Raw genomic sequence first — 16,386 nt, forward strand, 5'->3', positions numbered from 1 at the left:
GATAGGAGCGAATTTGAATGATGATAAATATTATCAAAATTTTACTTAAACTTCAAGTAAATTGTTGGCGTTTCAACATTTCTTCTGTTTTCATCACTTTCCATGATAACACCTACTTGTATCATACCTTTTTCTTCAGGCAGTTTCATTCCAGCTTCCTTCACATACACATCTGTAATTTTTCTATTTGCATATTCCTCTTGTCTTTCTTTCGACAACAAAAAGTTATTATTTGCATAAACAATTGTTGTACCAATCATTATAATCATTGGCCTTAGTTTATACTTTTCAACAAATCTTTCATTGAATTCTCCAACCGTCAAATCGCCTTCAATTATCCACTTGTCCCACATAGAAAAGTGGTAATCAATTTCTTTGATGTATTTCATATCACATTTCATCGGCTGAATAAATTGAAAAGACGCCGTTGAAATGTTGATGAAACCGTCTTTGAAATCTTCCAAGTTTTTCTTAGAAATATTGTGCACTTTTAGCATTTCTAAGGTTACAAAACCGCAGATCATTGATGTTGTCGTGGCCAAAGCAGGGATTATATTGCCAGCAATGCCCTTAATTTCAAGTTTATTACTTGTTGGTATCCGATATGAAATGGCTCTTAAGTTAGCAGCTGCACTAATAAAGTCAATATGACCATTAGTGTTATCATCTTTTTCAAATTCTTGGACATTTAACAGGGAATCATTGTTTCTAACGTCAGTTAATTTCTTGCATAATGATTGTACCTTACTAAGAAATGCCTTGTTGGAATTAACTCTCTTTTTCTTTGTATCATCATCATTTTCATTAGTATTTATGATGTTTTTACTTGGCTTCCATTCAGGTACTTCAACTTCATTTGCTTTAATATTTATATTATTAAAATCAATTTCATTAATGTTATAAATTTTGGCGTACAAGAATGCTGCTGATTTAATAAAGTCAACATGAAATTCATTGTTGGCATCATATTTTTGAATCTCTGGAATACGTCGACTACCAGTCCAAAATGGTTGTCCGTTCTCGACTTTATCTGGTGGGTTTTGGTATAATAAGTCTCGATAATAAAAGTTGAATAATTCTTCAAATTTGATTCGCGCAATTTTGATACAGTCATCAAAGTTATGAGGCTTCTCTTCAACTAAATATTTATAAGCCGACTCTAATGTCTCTAACAATGTGCCTGGATCAGATTTTAACATTTTTTTCACATAGCCTTTGTCTTTGATGTATTGATTAATGTTCGACGGTTTTTGTGTGAATAAACCATAGAATGTGTCCTTGGCCCACATGGTGCAGTGGTTGATGTTTGTGGGGAATGAATGTAATGTACATTCAGGAATACCTTTGGTCGGGGGATCTATGTAGCTGCCATAGCTTTTAGTTAAAAATGGGACAATGATTTGGAAATGTCCCATTGGTCCTAATGTACCACTTTCTAATAATGGCTTTTGGTAATAAATACATTGGGAATCATTGTAAAGACGAGTTTGTTGGTTATCTAATGCGTTACAAATTCCATCTAATGATTCATAAAATGAATTAGTATAGATATCTTCAGACTCAGGACCTACACGGTTTTGTTGTGGTTCGATTTTAAGAGATGGATTCATCTTTAGGACAGAATTTGCAGCAACCATTGATTTGGATTGACCAATGTTAGAATTCCGGAACAAAAATTGCCGATTGAGGTTAGAGCGTTCGATTTGGTCCATATCTGTTACATAGATCTTACCATTTGGTCCAGTTGATAATCCCATTAATGCCCAATTCTTTAAGATTTCACAACCAATGGCACCAGCGCCTACCATAAAGTATCGTAAGTTTTGTATTTTCTCTTGTTGTGCGTTTCCAAAAATTAATCGGTATGGATCATATCGATCATTTTGTGGGATGTATTGGATATCTTCTAATGGTGGCAATGCTTCTATGTTGCTATATTCGAAGAACATTTGGATTGGTGTATATTTAGATGATACTGATTTAATAGCTTCTTGACCTGCTATACCTCCGAAAATTGATGATGTCTGTGAAATGACTGCATTTTCACGGACAAATTCTTTAAGTAATGTTGTGTCTATTATTTCGACTATTTGATATTCATTATTAACTTCTTTTGCGCACTGAATAAAGCTGTCAAAATCGATGTCACTTTTGCCTAGGTCCAAATAACGGTGTAAAGCTGTGAATGCCAAAAGTACTTGATTTTCTCTCCCGAAGTTTGTGAAGTCTGCGTTAATACATTCAGGGGATTTAATGGCTTCGGTATAACGCTTGAAATGCATTGTAACTGGTAAGATAATTTGGTTGCCATAACCGTTGCCATTTTCACATGTATATGGATGAAATGATGATGTATCACCAATGGAAAAAGACTTTTGATCAATCACCTTAACCGGAAATTCACGTCCATTTAATTCAGTCATACCTTCAACTTGATCAAATATAACATGATCACCATTAGATAAACCATGTTCTTCATGATCACCGATGACAACAACTCCTTCTTTATCATTGGTTACACCTGATAAAAGAAATCTGGTTGGCTTTTGACCGGATGGTTCTTGAACGAAAAAGTTATCTCCAAAGTCATTAAAGATAGAACCAAATACACCTCTTGTTTCAGTCATTATGAACTTGATATTGTTATCATGACAAAAGTTAGAGTATTCAATAATTTGAGATTCTTTCATTGGTGTAGTAAAAACTACGCAATTAAATTGTTGCAAGAAACTATTTGTAAGTTCAACTGTAGAAGCTGAAACAGAAACATATTCATTTAATTGGATTAATTTTGATAATGAAGCCATTGCTCTATTTTGACCGATATCTTCTTCAGTCAAATAAAATTGGGAAGCGAGGTCTTCCATTGTTGTTTTTTCCGTGTCATGAATCGTTACATTTTTTATACCAGCTAGAATCACATTTTTAGCGATTTCAACACCTAAACCACCCATTCCAGAAATCAAAACAGAAGAGTTCGACATTCTCTTCATTGCCTCAATCCCTAAAGCATAAATTTGGCGACTATAAAGATCTTCATCGATTTGAGTTTCTGTTGGCTTCGACATTAAGGATGACAACGGTTATCGTCGTGGCAAATATTTTTTACATTTTGTCAATTTTCAATAGAACATAGACCTAACAAACATTGTCAAATCTACGTCACCGGTTCATTAAATTAATTTGTATAAACTCAATGAAAAATTAAAACTATCTCAAAAACCTCAATACTTCAAAATACAATAATATGAAGCTGCCTTTAAAACCCTTTCTTTTCTTCTATTCTTTTATAGTATTTGGTTTCATAGCTATTGCTGTTTTCCGCGGTCATTCGAAACCTGGTGATATTTATGTAGATAGACATGGAGAATCTTGGAGAATTCCGTCCGACGGTGCTATAACTTCTGTATCAGATTGGTTAATATCATCAATACCAAGATTTACTCGTAAGTTCAGTTTAATCAACCCAGATTTTGATCTAGAAAACGACGATTATCTTGACTCATCAGTTATGTACATTTTGTTGTTCAGTGTTCTTGGAGTGCTTTTGTTGTTGATTTATATTCTTATTTTGATTTTTAGATATTGTTGCAATTGTTGTGGAGGAAAACAATTACCACGTCGAGGATTTTCACAAACAGTTGTTAACTCAGCACGTATTGGAATCATTGTTTTTACATTCCTTTTCGAAGGCATTCTTATTTATGGTTATTTTGCAAATACAGATTTTCATGTCTCTTTACGAAAAGTTTTTGATGTCTTTGATCAAGTGCCAACAAAGCTTGAAGAGAACATGACACAGTTTATTTCAACACTTCCACAAACAACAAGTAATAGTCTTTATAACAAATTTCGTAATGAATTCGAACAAGATCTTCGTTTTTCAGTTCGTTATGCCAAAGGTCAATCTCAAATTATGGGAAATCTTATCAACAAATTTGAAGATGCTCGTATGGCTGTCATTTTAATCAATCTTATTCTTGCCACAGTTTCATGTTCCTTTGGTATTGTTGCAGGAAGTATTTACCGTGGATGTTTCATGATCATTATGGTCGTTTTGAATGCGATTGCATGTGTTTTCTTCTTTGTTTCAACCGGAATCCATTTTGCAGGCAGCAAAATCATATATGAATACTGTGATGAAATCTCATTCTACATTGATGATTCTACTGTTGAGAACATCCCTATGCGACTTCAGTTCTTTGTCCCATGTGTGAATTCACCGCTTTACCCAGTTTTTGAGGACCACTATGTAATTTTAGCGGTTAACTCAGTCAATGAATTCAATGACAAAATGGTCGAATATTATCCCATCACAAACGCATCAAAGGCATACTGGTTCAACATCACAGACCCTTATTACCAACAAATTAGTGCCAACAGGACTGATCTGAATGCATTGTATGCGCAGGCTAAGAACAAATCTACAAATTTGGCAAATCTCGAATCAATGAAACAATGTGAATTCTCAAAGAACGAAATGAGAGGTGAAAAATTCTTGTTCTGTTCCTACATGAAAGACAATTTGGATATGTTGATGTTATCACAATTTGTCGGTTGCATATTAATCATTATTATAACATCAATCGGTGTTTCGGCAATTAAGAAATTCGAATGGGCTGGAAATGCTGGGCTTGGAGGAATAGCAGCTTCTGCAGCAACTAAAAAGAAAACAAAGCCAAGGGCAAAGAGGCGGGCAACATAATATTTACAATAAATGTATCTTCTTTATGTTGTTTTTGGTAATAAAAATGTAATTTAATTCAAAGATATTCATTTCTATGCGCTGTCATCCAAAAAACAGTGGCAATTAATTGTTGTCTTCGAAGACAAAAAGTTTCTCCTGTAAAGAAATACCAAACTATCAGATGAAATATGAAAAATAGAACTCAAATATATGATGACTTTGCTTAATATAAACTATATATGCACATATAAATTTAAAACGTTTTTCAATTTATTTATATGAATTTCCATTGTCAATTCCTTCTTGTTCAAGAAGTAATTTAACTTATTCTGTATGACAATTTTGTGATGCTTTTATAAGTGCTGTTCTAAATAATTTAAATAATTTCCAAATATTATTTGGAAATAAAAAATTATTAAAATTTATTTTGTATTTAGCATTTATTTTCATTCCTTCTTTTTCTAAAATAGTTTTGACAAGTTCAACACTTCCAAGTTCCATTGAAAATTTTAAAATATTTTTTGAGATTTAATTGAATTTAAGAAAATATTTTGAACGAAATAAATTTCCTGTTAATACAGCTTCATTAATAATATCATCATTGATTTTCATTCCTTCTTTAACTAAAAATGAAAATATTTCACATTTTCATCGAAATGATATCTTCAAATATTTTTATGATCATGAATATATTTAAATTGAGTATAATAAACCATTTAAATTTTTCATAAAAAGTGCCATCAAGCTTTATAATTTTTCCAAAATTAGTTATCCTGTGTCTGATCACTGTTTTTATGAATTCGCTTTTGAGCAACCTAACAAAGTTAAACCTTTTAGTGGCATTGATAAATTTATATATGGAATCATGATTTCTTGCTTTTATTCTTAGTACACCAAAAGATGCACATTTCATTTTTAACGAAAAAAGCAATATTTAAATCAAGTATAAAAAAAAATTGACCCTTTTTTTTCTTCTTTATTTTCAAATATGATTATGATTTGGTTGAAATGGTATCAAAGTTTTATTGAGATTCTTCTGCTGAGTTATGAGAAAAAGTTGTTAGAATATGCATGAATAACATATTTTCTTCTACCGACGATTATTTTCCATCTAAAAAGTTTGCAACCGTAAAATATTTGAATGGTAAATCACGGTTTTTAAACCGTCAAGCAAAATACTACTTTTTCTCGAAATTCAGCAGAAGAAATCTCTAAATATTTCAAATTAATTAAATTTAGTATATATAAATGCTTATATAAAATTTTTGAGAGAAAAAAAGAGGGTGAGTTTATTAAATCCTTGATGATCTTTTGGCATGTGAGTTTTTATAATAAATGTACTTTTTTCTCAAAATCAATAATATTTGTTTTAGAAAAAACCTAATAGCATACTTAACGATGTCATTGTGCACATCAATATATATAAATCATCAAAAAATTATGAAATATTCAATTTATATGAATAAGAGTCATATACTCAAATAATCCGAATCTAGCCAAATAATTTTTGCTATAAAATTTTATTTATATTTTAAGTGTATATGCTCGAAAAAGTAATTACATTTTCTGAAGGGACATCTCCAAGAGTCGGAACCACAAGAGCGGCTTTATTTTATTTAATATTTCAGGAGAACAATTAAATTAATTCCTCTTCCATTTCAAATTGCAAAAATATTTCCACTCCACAAATCACTTCTATTCCTTAGGTCTCCTGAATCATCCATGTCACAGAATTTGAATTTTCCAATTTTATTTACATTATTTCATCCTTTAGAAAAAATTCGTCCTATTACCTTTAAACCTCCAGATGCATCTATTTCTGTTCCAAATACACAACTATTGCTTCTCCTAGCAAAAGATCTTCATTTAATGATATGTTTGATGACGACGAAAAAAACTTATCATACATACAGATTTTAGCTTTGTTGCACTACAAGCTTCTGATGAGCGAGGATATCTTCTTGCATCTTCTGAACAATCGATCACTATCTGGAAATTAACAGAGAACTTCTTTTTTCATCACCATATTTTATTCGTTTGCCATCCATATTTTCACCACCTCTTCCTAAAAATATAATAGATCGTAACGATGTATTTCGTTCTTATTGAACATCATAATTAAAACGATAATTCTGTATCGATATATATATATATATATCTTGCTTTCGAAAGCAAGTACGACTCAAAACACAATTTTGCACACGAATTTTGATTTTTTTGATCTTTATAATATTGTATATAGATATATATATTTTTTGATCAGGTGTTTGGCTTGAGTGTCTGCTTTTATAAGCGTATAATTATTGATTTACAACTTCGAACGTATCACAGGTGAATTGTTTTTTTATATGATATTGAAAATTGAATGCCAAAAGAATTATGAGTTCACAACCACCCATTCAAAAACTGGTTACAACGGTTGAATTTTTGTCACTTCATATTTTAGAATGGGTTGCCCATATTGCCACACTGGTAACAATTGGAAGACATGTCCTCGTTGCGGAACAACATACTGCAATAGCTGTGGTCGTGATGCTAATGGTAATCGTCTTCGTGCAGGAAATTTTTGCTCAAGATGCAATTGTACTGTAGCCTTCCAATACTCACAACATGCACCAGCATGGGGCAGGTAAATCAGTAAACAAATAGTTTGAAACTTTGATTTTCATAATTTTGCACAAATACTAAAAACCGTTTGATATTTGTGCACAATGTGAAATGATTTAACGTCTTTTTCGCACGTTAATCGGAGCCCCACCCATCTTTTTTGTTGATAATTTAATGGATATTATGAAAATTACTTACTGGATGGAAATAGCTAAATTACAATTTGGATAAGAAGAAGGAATTGATTTCAATACTTTAAAAATAATTATCATTTTTCCTTTTTAAATTTTATATTAAAAATGTAAAATTTTGCAATAAGGTTAAAAAAATTTGTTTGGTTGAATTTAAATAAATTTATTTACTCATGGTAAAGCATATTTTTCTGTTGAAATAGACCTAATTTGAAAAATTAAATCAGATCTTAAATCAATCAAATCTATTTTAACACATAACAAATGATAGACACAAAAATTAAATTTAAATTTTAAAACATGCACTTTAAATTTTCTATATACCTTCTTTTGTTCATGAATTTCTGTTTCCAAAGTAAACGGTCGTAATTTTTCAGTTAGAACACTAATGTCGGACGAGTTTACAAGACATATAGTGAAATTAATAATTGCAAGAACAGCTCAAAACAAAGGATTTACTTCCATTTCCAAGACATCTTTAGAAATTCTTGTTGAAATTGTGATAGACAGGCTTTTTGATTATGGAAGATCTGTTGCTGATGTTACAACATTTTGCGGAAGAACAGATTCAAATGGTTATGATGTTTTTGTAGGTCTCAATAAGTTTCAAGAAACAGTTGATTCTCTTTCTTCTTTTTTAAATGCTGGAAGTAGTGTTCCTCAATTCGATTTTCTTGTTGAACCTTACCCTATTCCAGTTCCATCTAAATTTTTTGCAGTTTCAACATCTAATCAACAACAAAAATCAACATATCCATTTCGCGCTAATACATCATTTGTTGTTTCAAATCCAGGACAAGGTAAACGATATCATATTCCACCATTTTTTGCTCCTCCTCCTGATCCATTTACGTATGACCATACCATTAAACCAGATCCTCAATTATCTGACGAGCCTGAAATTATTAAAAGAAGGGAAATTGATCAAGCTTCTCTACAAGTAGCACTAGCACAAATACTCTCAGGTAAAGGTACAGATTCACAAACTTCTGTTAATTTTGATTGCGAATTAACAAAATTAACATCAACCGAACTTGTTACCAAACCAACAGAACTCCTTGAATCATCGTTATATACGTTAGAGGGAGAAAGGCCACATGTTGATCCAGAATTTCTTCCAATTAAAAACTTCAAAGATTCAGACATCATTGGAGGTAATAGGGACACCCCAAATATGCTCTCAATTCTGGCTATCGGTCAAGGCACCTCAGAACCAGGTACAATGAAAGATTCAAAATATGTTTCTTCCACAGCAAACGTATCAGAACAAAAATTAAATATGAAATCAAATTCTCAAGAGAATGAATAGAGAATGTAATCAATAAAAAATTATAAATTGTTGTATAAAACTCTTTAGGGTACCCCAAATATGATAAATGATTTGGAAAAATTCAACATTTCCGATTTCAAAGATAAATATGATCATCAGCATTGCTTTTTCACTTCTGGTTTACTTCCAAGTTTTAACACCAACTCAATTATATTTCAATTTTGATTTAATTTTCAAACATAAAGAATGGTGGAGAATATTTACATCATTATATTATATCGGACCTCCATGTGCTCAAGTTATTACAATAATATCAGGAATTTTCTTTTTTTCATTTTCCATTGAATCAACAGATTTTGCCAATAAGCCATTTGATTACTTTGTATTTCTTCTTTTGGGATTTGTGGGAATGATATCATGTTCATTGTTTTTGCCTTCCATTGTTTATTTTAATGAATTTTTTTGTTATTATATTTTTACATATTGGCTTAAGAAGAACACTCATCGAAATATTAACGTAAACGGACATGAAGTTTCAATGAAGTACTTATGCGTATTTGGCTTTATAAACATATACAGAACATTACAAAGATTAGATTCTTTGATTTTGGTTATGTTTATATGTTTTTTGAGTTACATATACGTGCACATAAAAGAAGTCATTAATCCAAAATTCAATTTAAGATTATTCTGTTTCTCACAATCTCTGAATTCGAAGTTTAACGAACTTATCAATTAACCAAAGACAAAAATTTACCATCAAACAGAACCTTAATAAAACTTTCATTTGTTTGTATATATTAAATTTTTAAAAAATTCGAGTTTTTGTTTATTGTTCAAAATGCATTCCATGAAGTCTATAAACCTCTTCAAGGCTTGTGATATTTAAGATAAGGCATTTACCTGTATCCATTTGTTCAATTTGTTCAATATCAGTATCTGAAAGATTGAAATCATTGATATTAATGTTTTCTTGAATTCGATTTTCATGAACTGATTTTGGAATCGCAATGATTTGACTTTGAATAAGCCATCTTAAAATGACTTGTGCAGGCGTCTTATGATATTTCTCACTAATGGAGTTAAGTATTGGGCTCTTGAAAATATCATTTTTACCTTGTGCTAATGGCCCCCATGCCATTGGTTTAATTTGATACTTTTCCATAACTTTTCGAAGCGACTTTTGTTGGAAAAATGGATGAAGCTCAACTTGATTGACAGCTGGAACAATTTTGTGGGTCAAGACTAAATCAACTAAGCGGTCTTCTAAGAAGTTAGAAACACCTATAGCCCTAATTTTTCCTTCGGAATATAATTCTTCCATTGCTCGCCAACTACCATGATAGTCACCATAAGGCATATGTATTAGGTATAAATCAAGATAGTTTGTTTGAAGATTTTCTAAGGTTTTAGCAAATGATTGCTTGGTTTTTTCATAGTCTGCATCTTGAATCCAAACTTTAGAAACAATAAAAATTTCTTCTCTTGGAATGCCGCTTTCTTTTATAGCTTTACCAACAGCTTTTTCATTTCCATAAACAGCGGCTGTATCAATCATTCTATATCCTGATTTCAAAGCAAAGAGTACGGACTTTTCACACTCTTCTAGATCTGTGACTAAGTATACACCAAATCCTAAAAGAGGCATTTCAACATTGTTGTTAAGCTTGATGGTATTTTTCATAAGTGAACAAAACAAAAATCATAATTTTCGTCCTTTCAAATATTATCGCATGTTGAATTGAACAGCTACAGAAAATTATCGTTTGACTCAAAAATTCAAAGACTAAGGATCGTATCGGCTATGGACAACAGATGTTACTGAATGAGAATGAAGTTTGCAAACTCTCAAAAAAGCTGCATCATCGGGCTTAAACATGAAAATTATTAAACTCTTTTTTGAAATATCTCTAATACAAAATTTTCGAACTTTAAATTTCGAGCAAAAGTTTACTCATAATTGTTATAATCTTCGAAAGTTTGGATAGAATAATTGTCAAATATTTAAAAAAATAATTAATGCTAAATTATTTGCTAATAATAAAATTATCGTTTGCATTAACCAACTGTTATCAACTTATAGGTAAATCACCGGAATGCTATGTGCATAATAATTAAAGTTATATATGTGGAAGACAATATGTTTATTAGTTCCATTCGAATCGAATAAAAAAAGAATTTTTTATGAAAATTATAAAAAATAACACTACAACAGAATGTCTTTATTAAAGTTTTTGCTTGCAACATAAACTCAGAATTTTAATAAATTATGATTTAAAATATGATTTAAATAATAATGATGTGATACATTTATCATTCTCCACTGTTTTCATTTTCTTGGCTATCCCCTTCTGCTGCTTCTTCTTGCTCACTTTGTTGCTTCTTTTCAAAAAATTGTAAAGCAAATTTATAAATTCCAACTGCATCTTCGGGTTGCTCTCTTAGAATTTCTGTTGTGAGTTCAGCGAGCAACTCTGGGAATCCATCAGGAATTTTGAAAATTGGTGCATAAGTGCTGTAGCTCATTGAATAACGTATATTCGGTTTATGAAAAAGTGTCACATTTTCACAAATATCTCGTTCATGATTTAAATGTCAATTTAAATAATTATCAACCTCAAATTATTAAACAACAATTGGGAAATTTTTTGCATTTTCCTTCTACAATTTTGATAAATTTATCAAATTCTTTCATTTTTTTCATTACTTTGAACTAAATTTCTTCTGAATCAATGGTTTTCTATTCCATGAACTTTATTGATAGTTGTTTATTTTGTTTGCATTTGTGGGAAAATTTATTGGTGTTACGTCTCATTTTTTTTGAGAAGATAAAACAAATGCATTTGTTTAAAATGCATGGCAAGAAAAATGTAATTAAAAATCGATTTTCATTAATTTTTTCTTCAGCTTATTATATATTTTCAATCATAATGGAACATACTTAATTTTTTGTAAATAACTTAAGGAACTTCTTCAGTGTTCCTGTGTTGATTATCGTGTGTGTTCATATGATTTTTAATTAATTCAGCAATTTCAGTGAAATGATTTTTCTCAGCAATCTCAGCTTCATTTCCAGATGTGTAAACTCTTTCTGTCTGATATAGCATTTCATTTAGAATTAATTTACATTTTCCTAATTGTTCTATTCACTTTCCTCTTCTTCCAATAATAAGAAAATGATATCAGATCTCAGAACTTAAATATTAACAAAATTATCCAAAGTTTGGTGATAACTCCTTCATTGATATTGAAAAGATCCATAAATTTTTTTTGAGTATTTTACACAAAAAGTTCTTGCAAAAACCCAAAAATAAACGTCCGCTTATATAATAAATCATTGAATCATTTATTAGTACTTTAGATCAGAACCGCCAACAAACTCGCGAAGGCAAGAAGTGTGTGGAACGATTTCAACTGAGAGTGGGTAGAAGAAGTTTAGGAATCCTTGTAGCCTCAAAGCCTCCTTAGTTACTTCTTGCGACTGTGGGTCATCTGGGTCCTCGTCAGGCCCCGGAATTGAAGCCTCAGCCAAAAGACCTCTTGCGTAAATGGACAAAACAGGCAGCTCGTAAACCAATGCCGAGTTAAAGAACAGCTCTGCGTTTGCCTGGAATGGGAATATGTTATTTTCTTCTCCTCTACGAACGCTTACCCATCTTTGGAGAGTTTTCCGTGGTGAATGACCACGGAACTTAAAGTCACGGACAAGTCTTCTTATCAAACGTAATGATGCTGTTGGGAATCTATGTGTAGCATCTATATTAATTGGGGTAAGTGCAGATACATATATTGGACAAACTCTATCTGCTCCAAATGCGTTAAGAAGTATAGGGTTAAGTCCGTGGATACCTTCAAGTATAAGGAAGCAGTTCGGTGGAAGAGTGATGAACTCAGTGGTGCTGTCTTCGCCAACACCCTTTTTGAATATGAATTTGCGGCGCGGAACGGTTTTGCCATTGAGGAGATCGTTAACTCGCTCGCTCAAAAGTTTGATGTTGAGAGTGGAAACATGCTCAAAATCTTGAAGACCGTCGGGGCCGAATGGGATCTCGGAGTTGTCCTTGAAGTAGTCGTCCATTTCGATGATGACTGATTGATAGCCAACAACACGAAGTGAGATTGCAAGACGTTTGGCAAATGTGGTCTTGTTAGAGGATGATGGACCGGCAATGGTAATGATCTTCTTCTTGTCGAAATTAGCTACAAGATGATCTGCAATTGTGGCTAGTTTTTGCTCATGAAGACCTTCAGCAACCCATTTGATTCCATCTACTTTACGATCAAAGATCAGTTGGTTGAGATTTGAAGCATACTCACACTTGAGAAGTTTGGCCCATTCTGAATATTCTTGGAACATTTGATGAAGTACTTCTGGATCTTTGAATTCTGGAATTACATCTCCTGCGAAAAATGTTGGCGAACGTAAAACAAGACCATCTGCATACTTTCTGATTTCGAATATTTTGAGTCGATCTTTATCAGTTGAACATGGCTCAATGATATAATCAAGAAAGTCCTCGTACTTGATGCATGAAATCTCATGATCTTGCCATGTCTTTAACACATTAACTTTATCGATTTGATTTCGTTCTTGGAAATATTTGCAAAGTTTAGAATGCTTCACTGTGACAATTTCAATGGGCTGATCGCTCTTAAGTATTTCGTTGATTGAGTCTGTTAGTTTTTTGCACATCTCTTCTGTTATTGGATTTCTTTCCAAATCGGTGCAATATATACCGTCATTTAAAGTATGCTCTACTTTTATGTTTCTTTTGAAGTTTTTCCAGTATTGAGAGGATAGAAGAAAAGTAAGTGTAGCAGTTTCTGCATGGAGTTGGGAACGTGGAACTTTGCTCATTTCTGAAAGTGTCACTTTTATCACAATATTTCTGATGTTTATTTTCATTCGGCCAAACTTTAATTGATTAATGAGTGAGAGAACGATGTAAATTATGAAGTTTACACGTCCAATCATTCAAAATTGAATATAACGATAGATCATTGACAATGAATTTGACTCTTTCTGCTATATTATTACAAAAAACCTTCATTGTGGTCATGCACATCTAGTTCTTTTGCAAAGCCAAACATGGATCAATGAAATAAATTTCTTTAATGAGCAACTTATCCACATGAAAAGTTTTCTTTCATTTAAATTTTCAAACAGAAATTTCTGATGATTCCGATCGTCCTATCGCACAAACTGAAATGGTGAGCAGAATGAATCTATCTTTATCCAAAATGTTAATAAATGCTATATTTATAATATATACTCAAAAAAAATAGTGTAATAAAAATATTTTTTTCATCATCAGTCATTGGCTATCAGTTGTGAATCATGAAATATAATTTGCTTATTGGTTTCGTTTACTCTGCTGAATTTTCGATGTTTTCGACTGACGTTTCTACTCTAAGCGAAGTATCCAATGCTTTTTGTATCGAATATGAATTATCTTCATCAGGCGAATAATCCTGTAGACTGGTGCGAATTATGTTCAAGTCATCCTTTAAGCAGTGCAAATATTCCTGAACAATTCCGACTAATGACAAATCTTTGGAAACTTCAACAGGTAATCCGTCTGATTCTAATTCACCTTCAGAGTCTTCGTCGAATGTATCATAGTCATAGTCGTAGTCATATTCATTGTATTCGTCATCTTCTCCTGGTGGGATAAAGAAGACACCGTTATTATTATCGTTGCCATTTTTCAGAAACATTGAATTGTCGTTGCCATTCATCAAAAACTTTGAAAAAGGTGAATCGGCCGGAACTTTCAATGGCTCTCTGAAATTAACCGTCGATTTTCCTCCAGCGTTGTTGCCAAACTCTGGAAATACAGAGCCAAAGTCAAATTTTGATGCTTTTCCTTCATTGTTTCCTTTGTTTTGAGAATTACCATGTCCAAAATCGGAAAATCCAGAGCTAAAATCAAATTTGGAGACTTTTCCTCCAGTGTTTCCCTTATCATTCGAATTTCCACTACCAAAATCAGAAAATCCAGAACCGAAATCAAATTTGGAGACTTTTCCTTCAGTGTTTCCTTTGTTAGAATTTCCACTCCCAAAATCAGAAAATGCGGAACTAAAGTCAAATTTCGATACTTTTTCATCATTCTTTGTCTTGTTATTCAAGCCACCAAAATCAAAGATTGGGTTTTGTGGAGAATCATCAAATTCACTTGGCGGTGTTGGAGCTCTCGCTCCGAATAAGTCGTCACTTTTTCTAAGAGGCGACGACCGTTTATTGAACAGTGGCAAATTTTCTCCATCGTCAAAAAGTGGCGATGGCATTTGAGACTTATTTCTTTGGTGGTTAATTGGCGGTTCTGGAGGTTGTAGTATTGAAAACTTTGGAGATGAACCTCTTCTAATTGGAGAATCAGGAGGCGGCAGACCCAACAAAGCATTATTAGGCTGAGAAGATCTTCTTGTGATCTTCGGCGTTTGATCAAAAACAGGTTGTTGAGCATAAGAAGGCGGAGGTATGTTAATCTGTGACACATTTTTCGGTGGCATTTCACTTTCAATCATAGCCGTAAATTTGAGAGGTTTACGTTCTAACTGCACATCAAAATGTACATCATCGAAATGAGGAAATTCCTTTTCTTCATATTCGTCTTCGAACCCTTCAATTGGAGGGGTAATGATATAACCAGGAATGTCGTCGAATGATTTAATATCAGATTCGACATCGTTAGCGAGAAATGGGACAAATTGAAATGGAACTTTCAAAAATCCATCATAAGAAGGAGGGAATTGGATATCAAGAACAACAGGTTTCTCTTTATCTTCCTTTTCGACAACAACTTCTTCAACATCTTTTTCTTTTTCTTTCACTTCTTCTTTCACTTCTTCTTCTTTCGTTTCTATTTCTATATCGAAAGCGTTTGTAGTTGTTTTGATTTCGGGCTTAAACATTTCTTCAAGTTCAGGTAGCGTAAGTTCGAGACTATCTTGAGAAGTATTCTTCAGAACTTCATTTGCTTCATCGAAACTGATTTGTTTTTCATTCGCTTTAGTATTTTGTGCCTTAATTTCATCAGCGAAATATTTCTTCATTTGATTCGTAACTATTTCAGCAATAGGTAATAAGTTTTGTATGTTTTTCACTATTTTTTGTAACATGTAATTAATGTTTTGCTTCTCACTGAGTTCGCCAATTGATAAACCTGCTGAAGACTTCGGTATTTCCATCGAATACATTTTGAAGAGACGCGAAATATCAATAGTCTCTTGAAGGAGTGGGAAATATTGGTAATAATCGGATAACTTATATGAGAACATTAGACCTTGAATCGAGATCTCCTTTTTGTTGTTGTTCTGTGATATACTTAAAAACGTCGAAATGAATTGTGTGACATCATTTAATATGTATGTAATGAATGGACCAGAAAAGAATTTGTTAGGCGTTTCTGGTTTATATTCTGAGAATAGTTTCGAATATTGATCGAATGTGTTTAACTCTTCGATGATTTCTTGTGCATTTTGATAATTCGATTCAACAATATCTTGAAGATATGTGATGTTCTTGAACTCTAAACTGTCTTTAAATATGTCTAGAAATGTGTTCTTCATTTGTGTTATGTCTTTTAAGAGGTCTTCATAATCAAAACAATAGTAAGTGAGCTGTT

The 16,386-nt window shown here is 32.2% G+C and overlaps 6 protein-coding genes across 6 annotated transcripts; 2 read left to right on the forward strand and 4 right to left on the reverse strand.

The window, feature by feature from the left end:
• Window positions 1-41: 41 nt before the first annotated feature.
• Window positions 42-3,068, reverse strand: GO595_000811 (Ubiquitin-like modifier-activating enzyme 1; the record flags this gene model as incomplete). The annotated part of the gene is made up of 1 exon (XM_067921658.1): window positions 42-3,068. The coding sequence occupies one exon, from the start codon at window positions 3,066-3,068 to the stop codon at window positions 42-44; it is 3,027 nt and encodes a 1,008-aa protein (XP_067779067.1).
• Window positions 3,069-3,247: 179 nt separating this feature from the next.
• On the forward strand, window positions 3,248-4,705 carry GO595_000812 (uncharacterized protein; the record flags this gene model as incomplete). Its single annotated transcript, XM_067921669.1, has 1 exon — window positions 3,248-4,705. One exon carries the CDS (start codon window positions 3,248-3,250, stop codon window positions 4,703-4,705), a length of 1,458 nt encoding a protein of 485 aa, XP_067779068.1.
• A 3,168-nt stretch (window positions 4,706-7,873) lies between these two features.
• Window positions 7,874-8,794, forward strand: GO595_000813 (transcription initiation factor TFIID subunit 8-like; the record flags this gene model as incomplete). The annotated part of the gene is made up of 1 exon (XM_067921680.1): window positions 7,874-8,794. The coding sequence occupies one exon, from the start codon at window positions 7,874-7,876 to the stop codon at window positions 8,792-8,794; it is 921 nt and encodes a 306-aa protein (XP_067779069.1).
• Window positions 8,795-9,584: 790 nt separating this feature from the next.
• GO595_000814 (aldo/keto reductase) lies at window positions 9,585-10,403 on the reverse strand (the record flags this gene model as incomplete). The annotated part of the gene is made up of 1 exon (XM_067921691.1): window positions 9,585-10,403. One exon carries the CDS (start codon window positions 10,401-10,403, stop codon window positions 9,585-9,587), a length of 819 nt encoding a protein of 272 aa, XP_067779070.1.
• A 1,701-nt stretch (window positions 10,404-12,104) lies between these two features.
• Window positions 12,105-13,613, reverse strand: GO595_000815 (Phosphoribulokinase / Uridine kinase family protein; the record flags this gene model as incomplete). Its single annotated transcript, XM_067921702.1, has 1 exon — window positions 12,105-13,613. One exon carries the CDS (start codon window positions 13,611-13,613, stop codon window positions 12,105-12,107), a length of 1,509 nt encoding a protein of 502 aa, XP_067779071.1.
• Window positions 13,614-14,122: 509 nt separating this feature from the next.
• Window positions 14,123-16,330, reverse strand: GO595_000816 (uncharacterized protein; the record flags this gene model as incomplete). The annotated part of the gene is made up of 1 exon (XM_067921713.1): window positions 14,123-16,330. The coding sequence occupies one exon, from the start codon at window positions 16,328-16,330 to the stop codon at window positions 14,123-14,125; it is 2,208 nt and encodes a 735-aa protein (XP_067779072.1).
• Window positions 16,331-16,386: the final 56 nt, after the last annotated feature.

Source organism: Histomonas meleagridis, assembly GCF_020186115.1.
Source record: "Histomonas meleagridis strain 2922-C6/04-10x chromosome Unknown contig_111, whole genome shotgun sequence".
Taxonomy (NCBI): Eukaryota; Parabasalia; order Tritrichomonadida; family Dientamoebidae; genus Histomonas; species Histomonas meleagridis.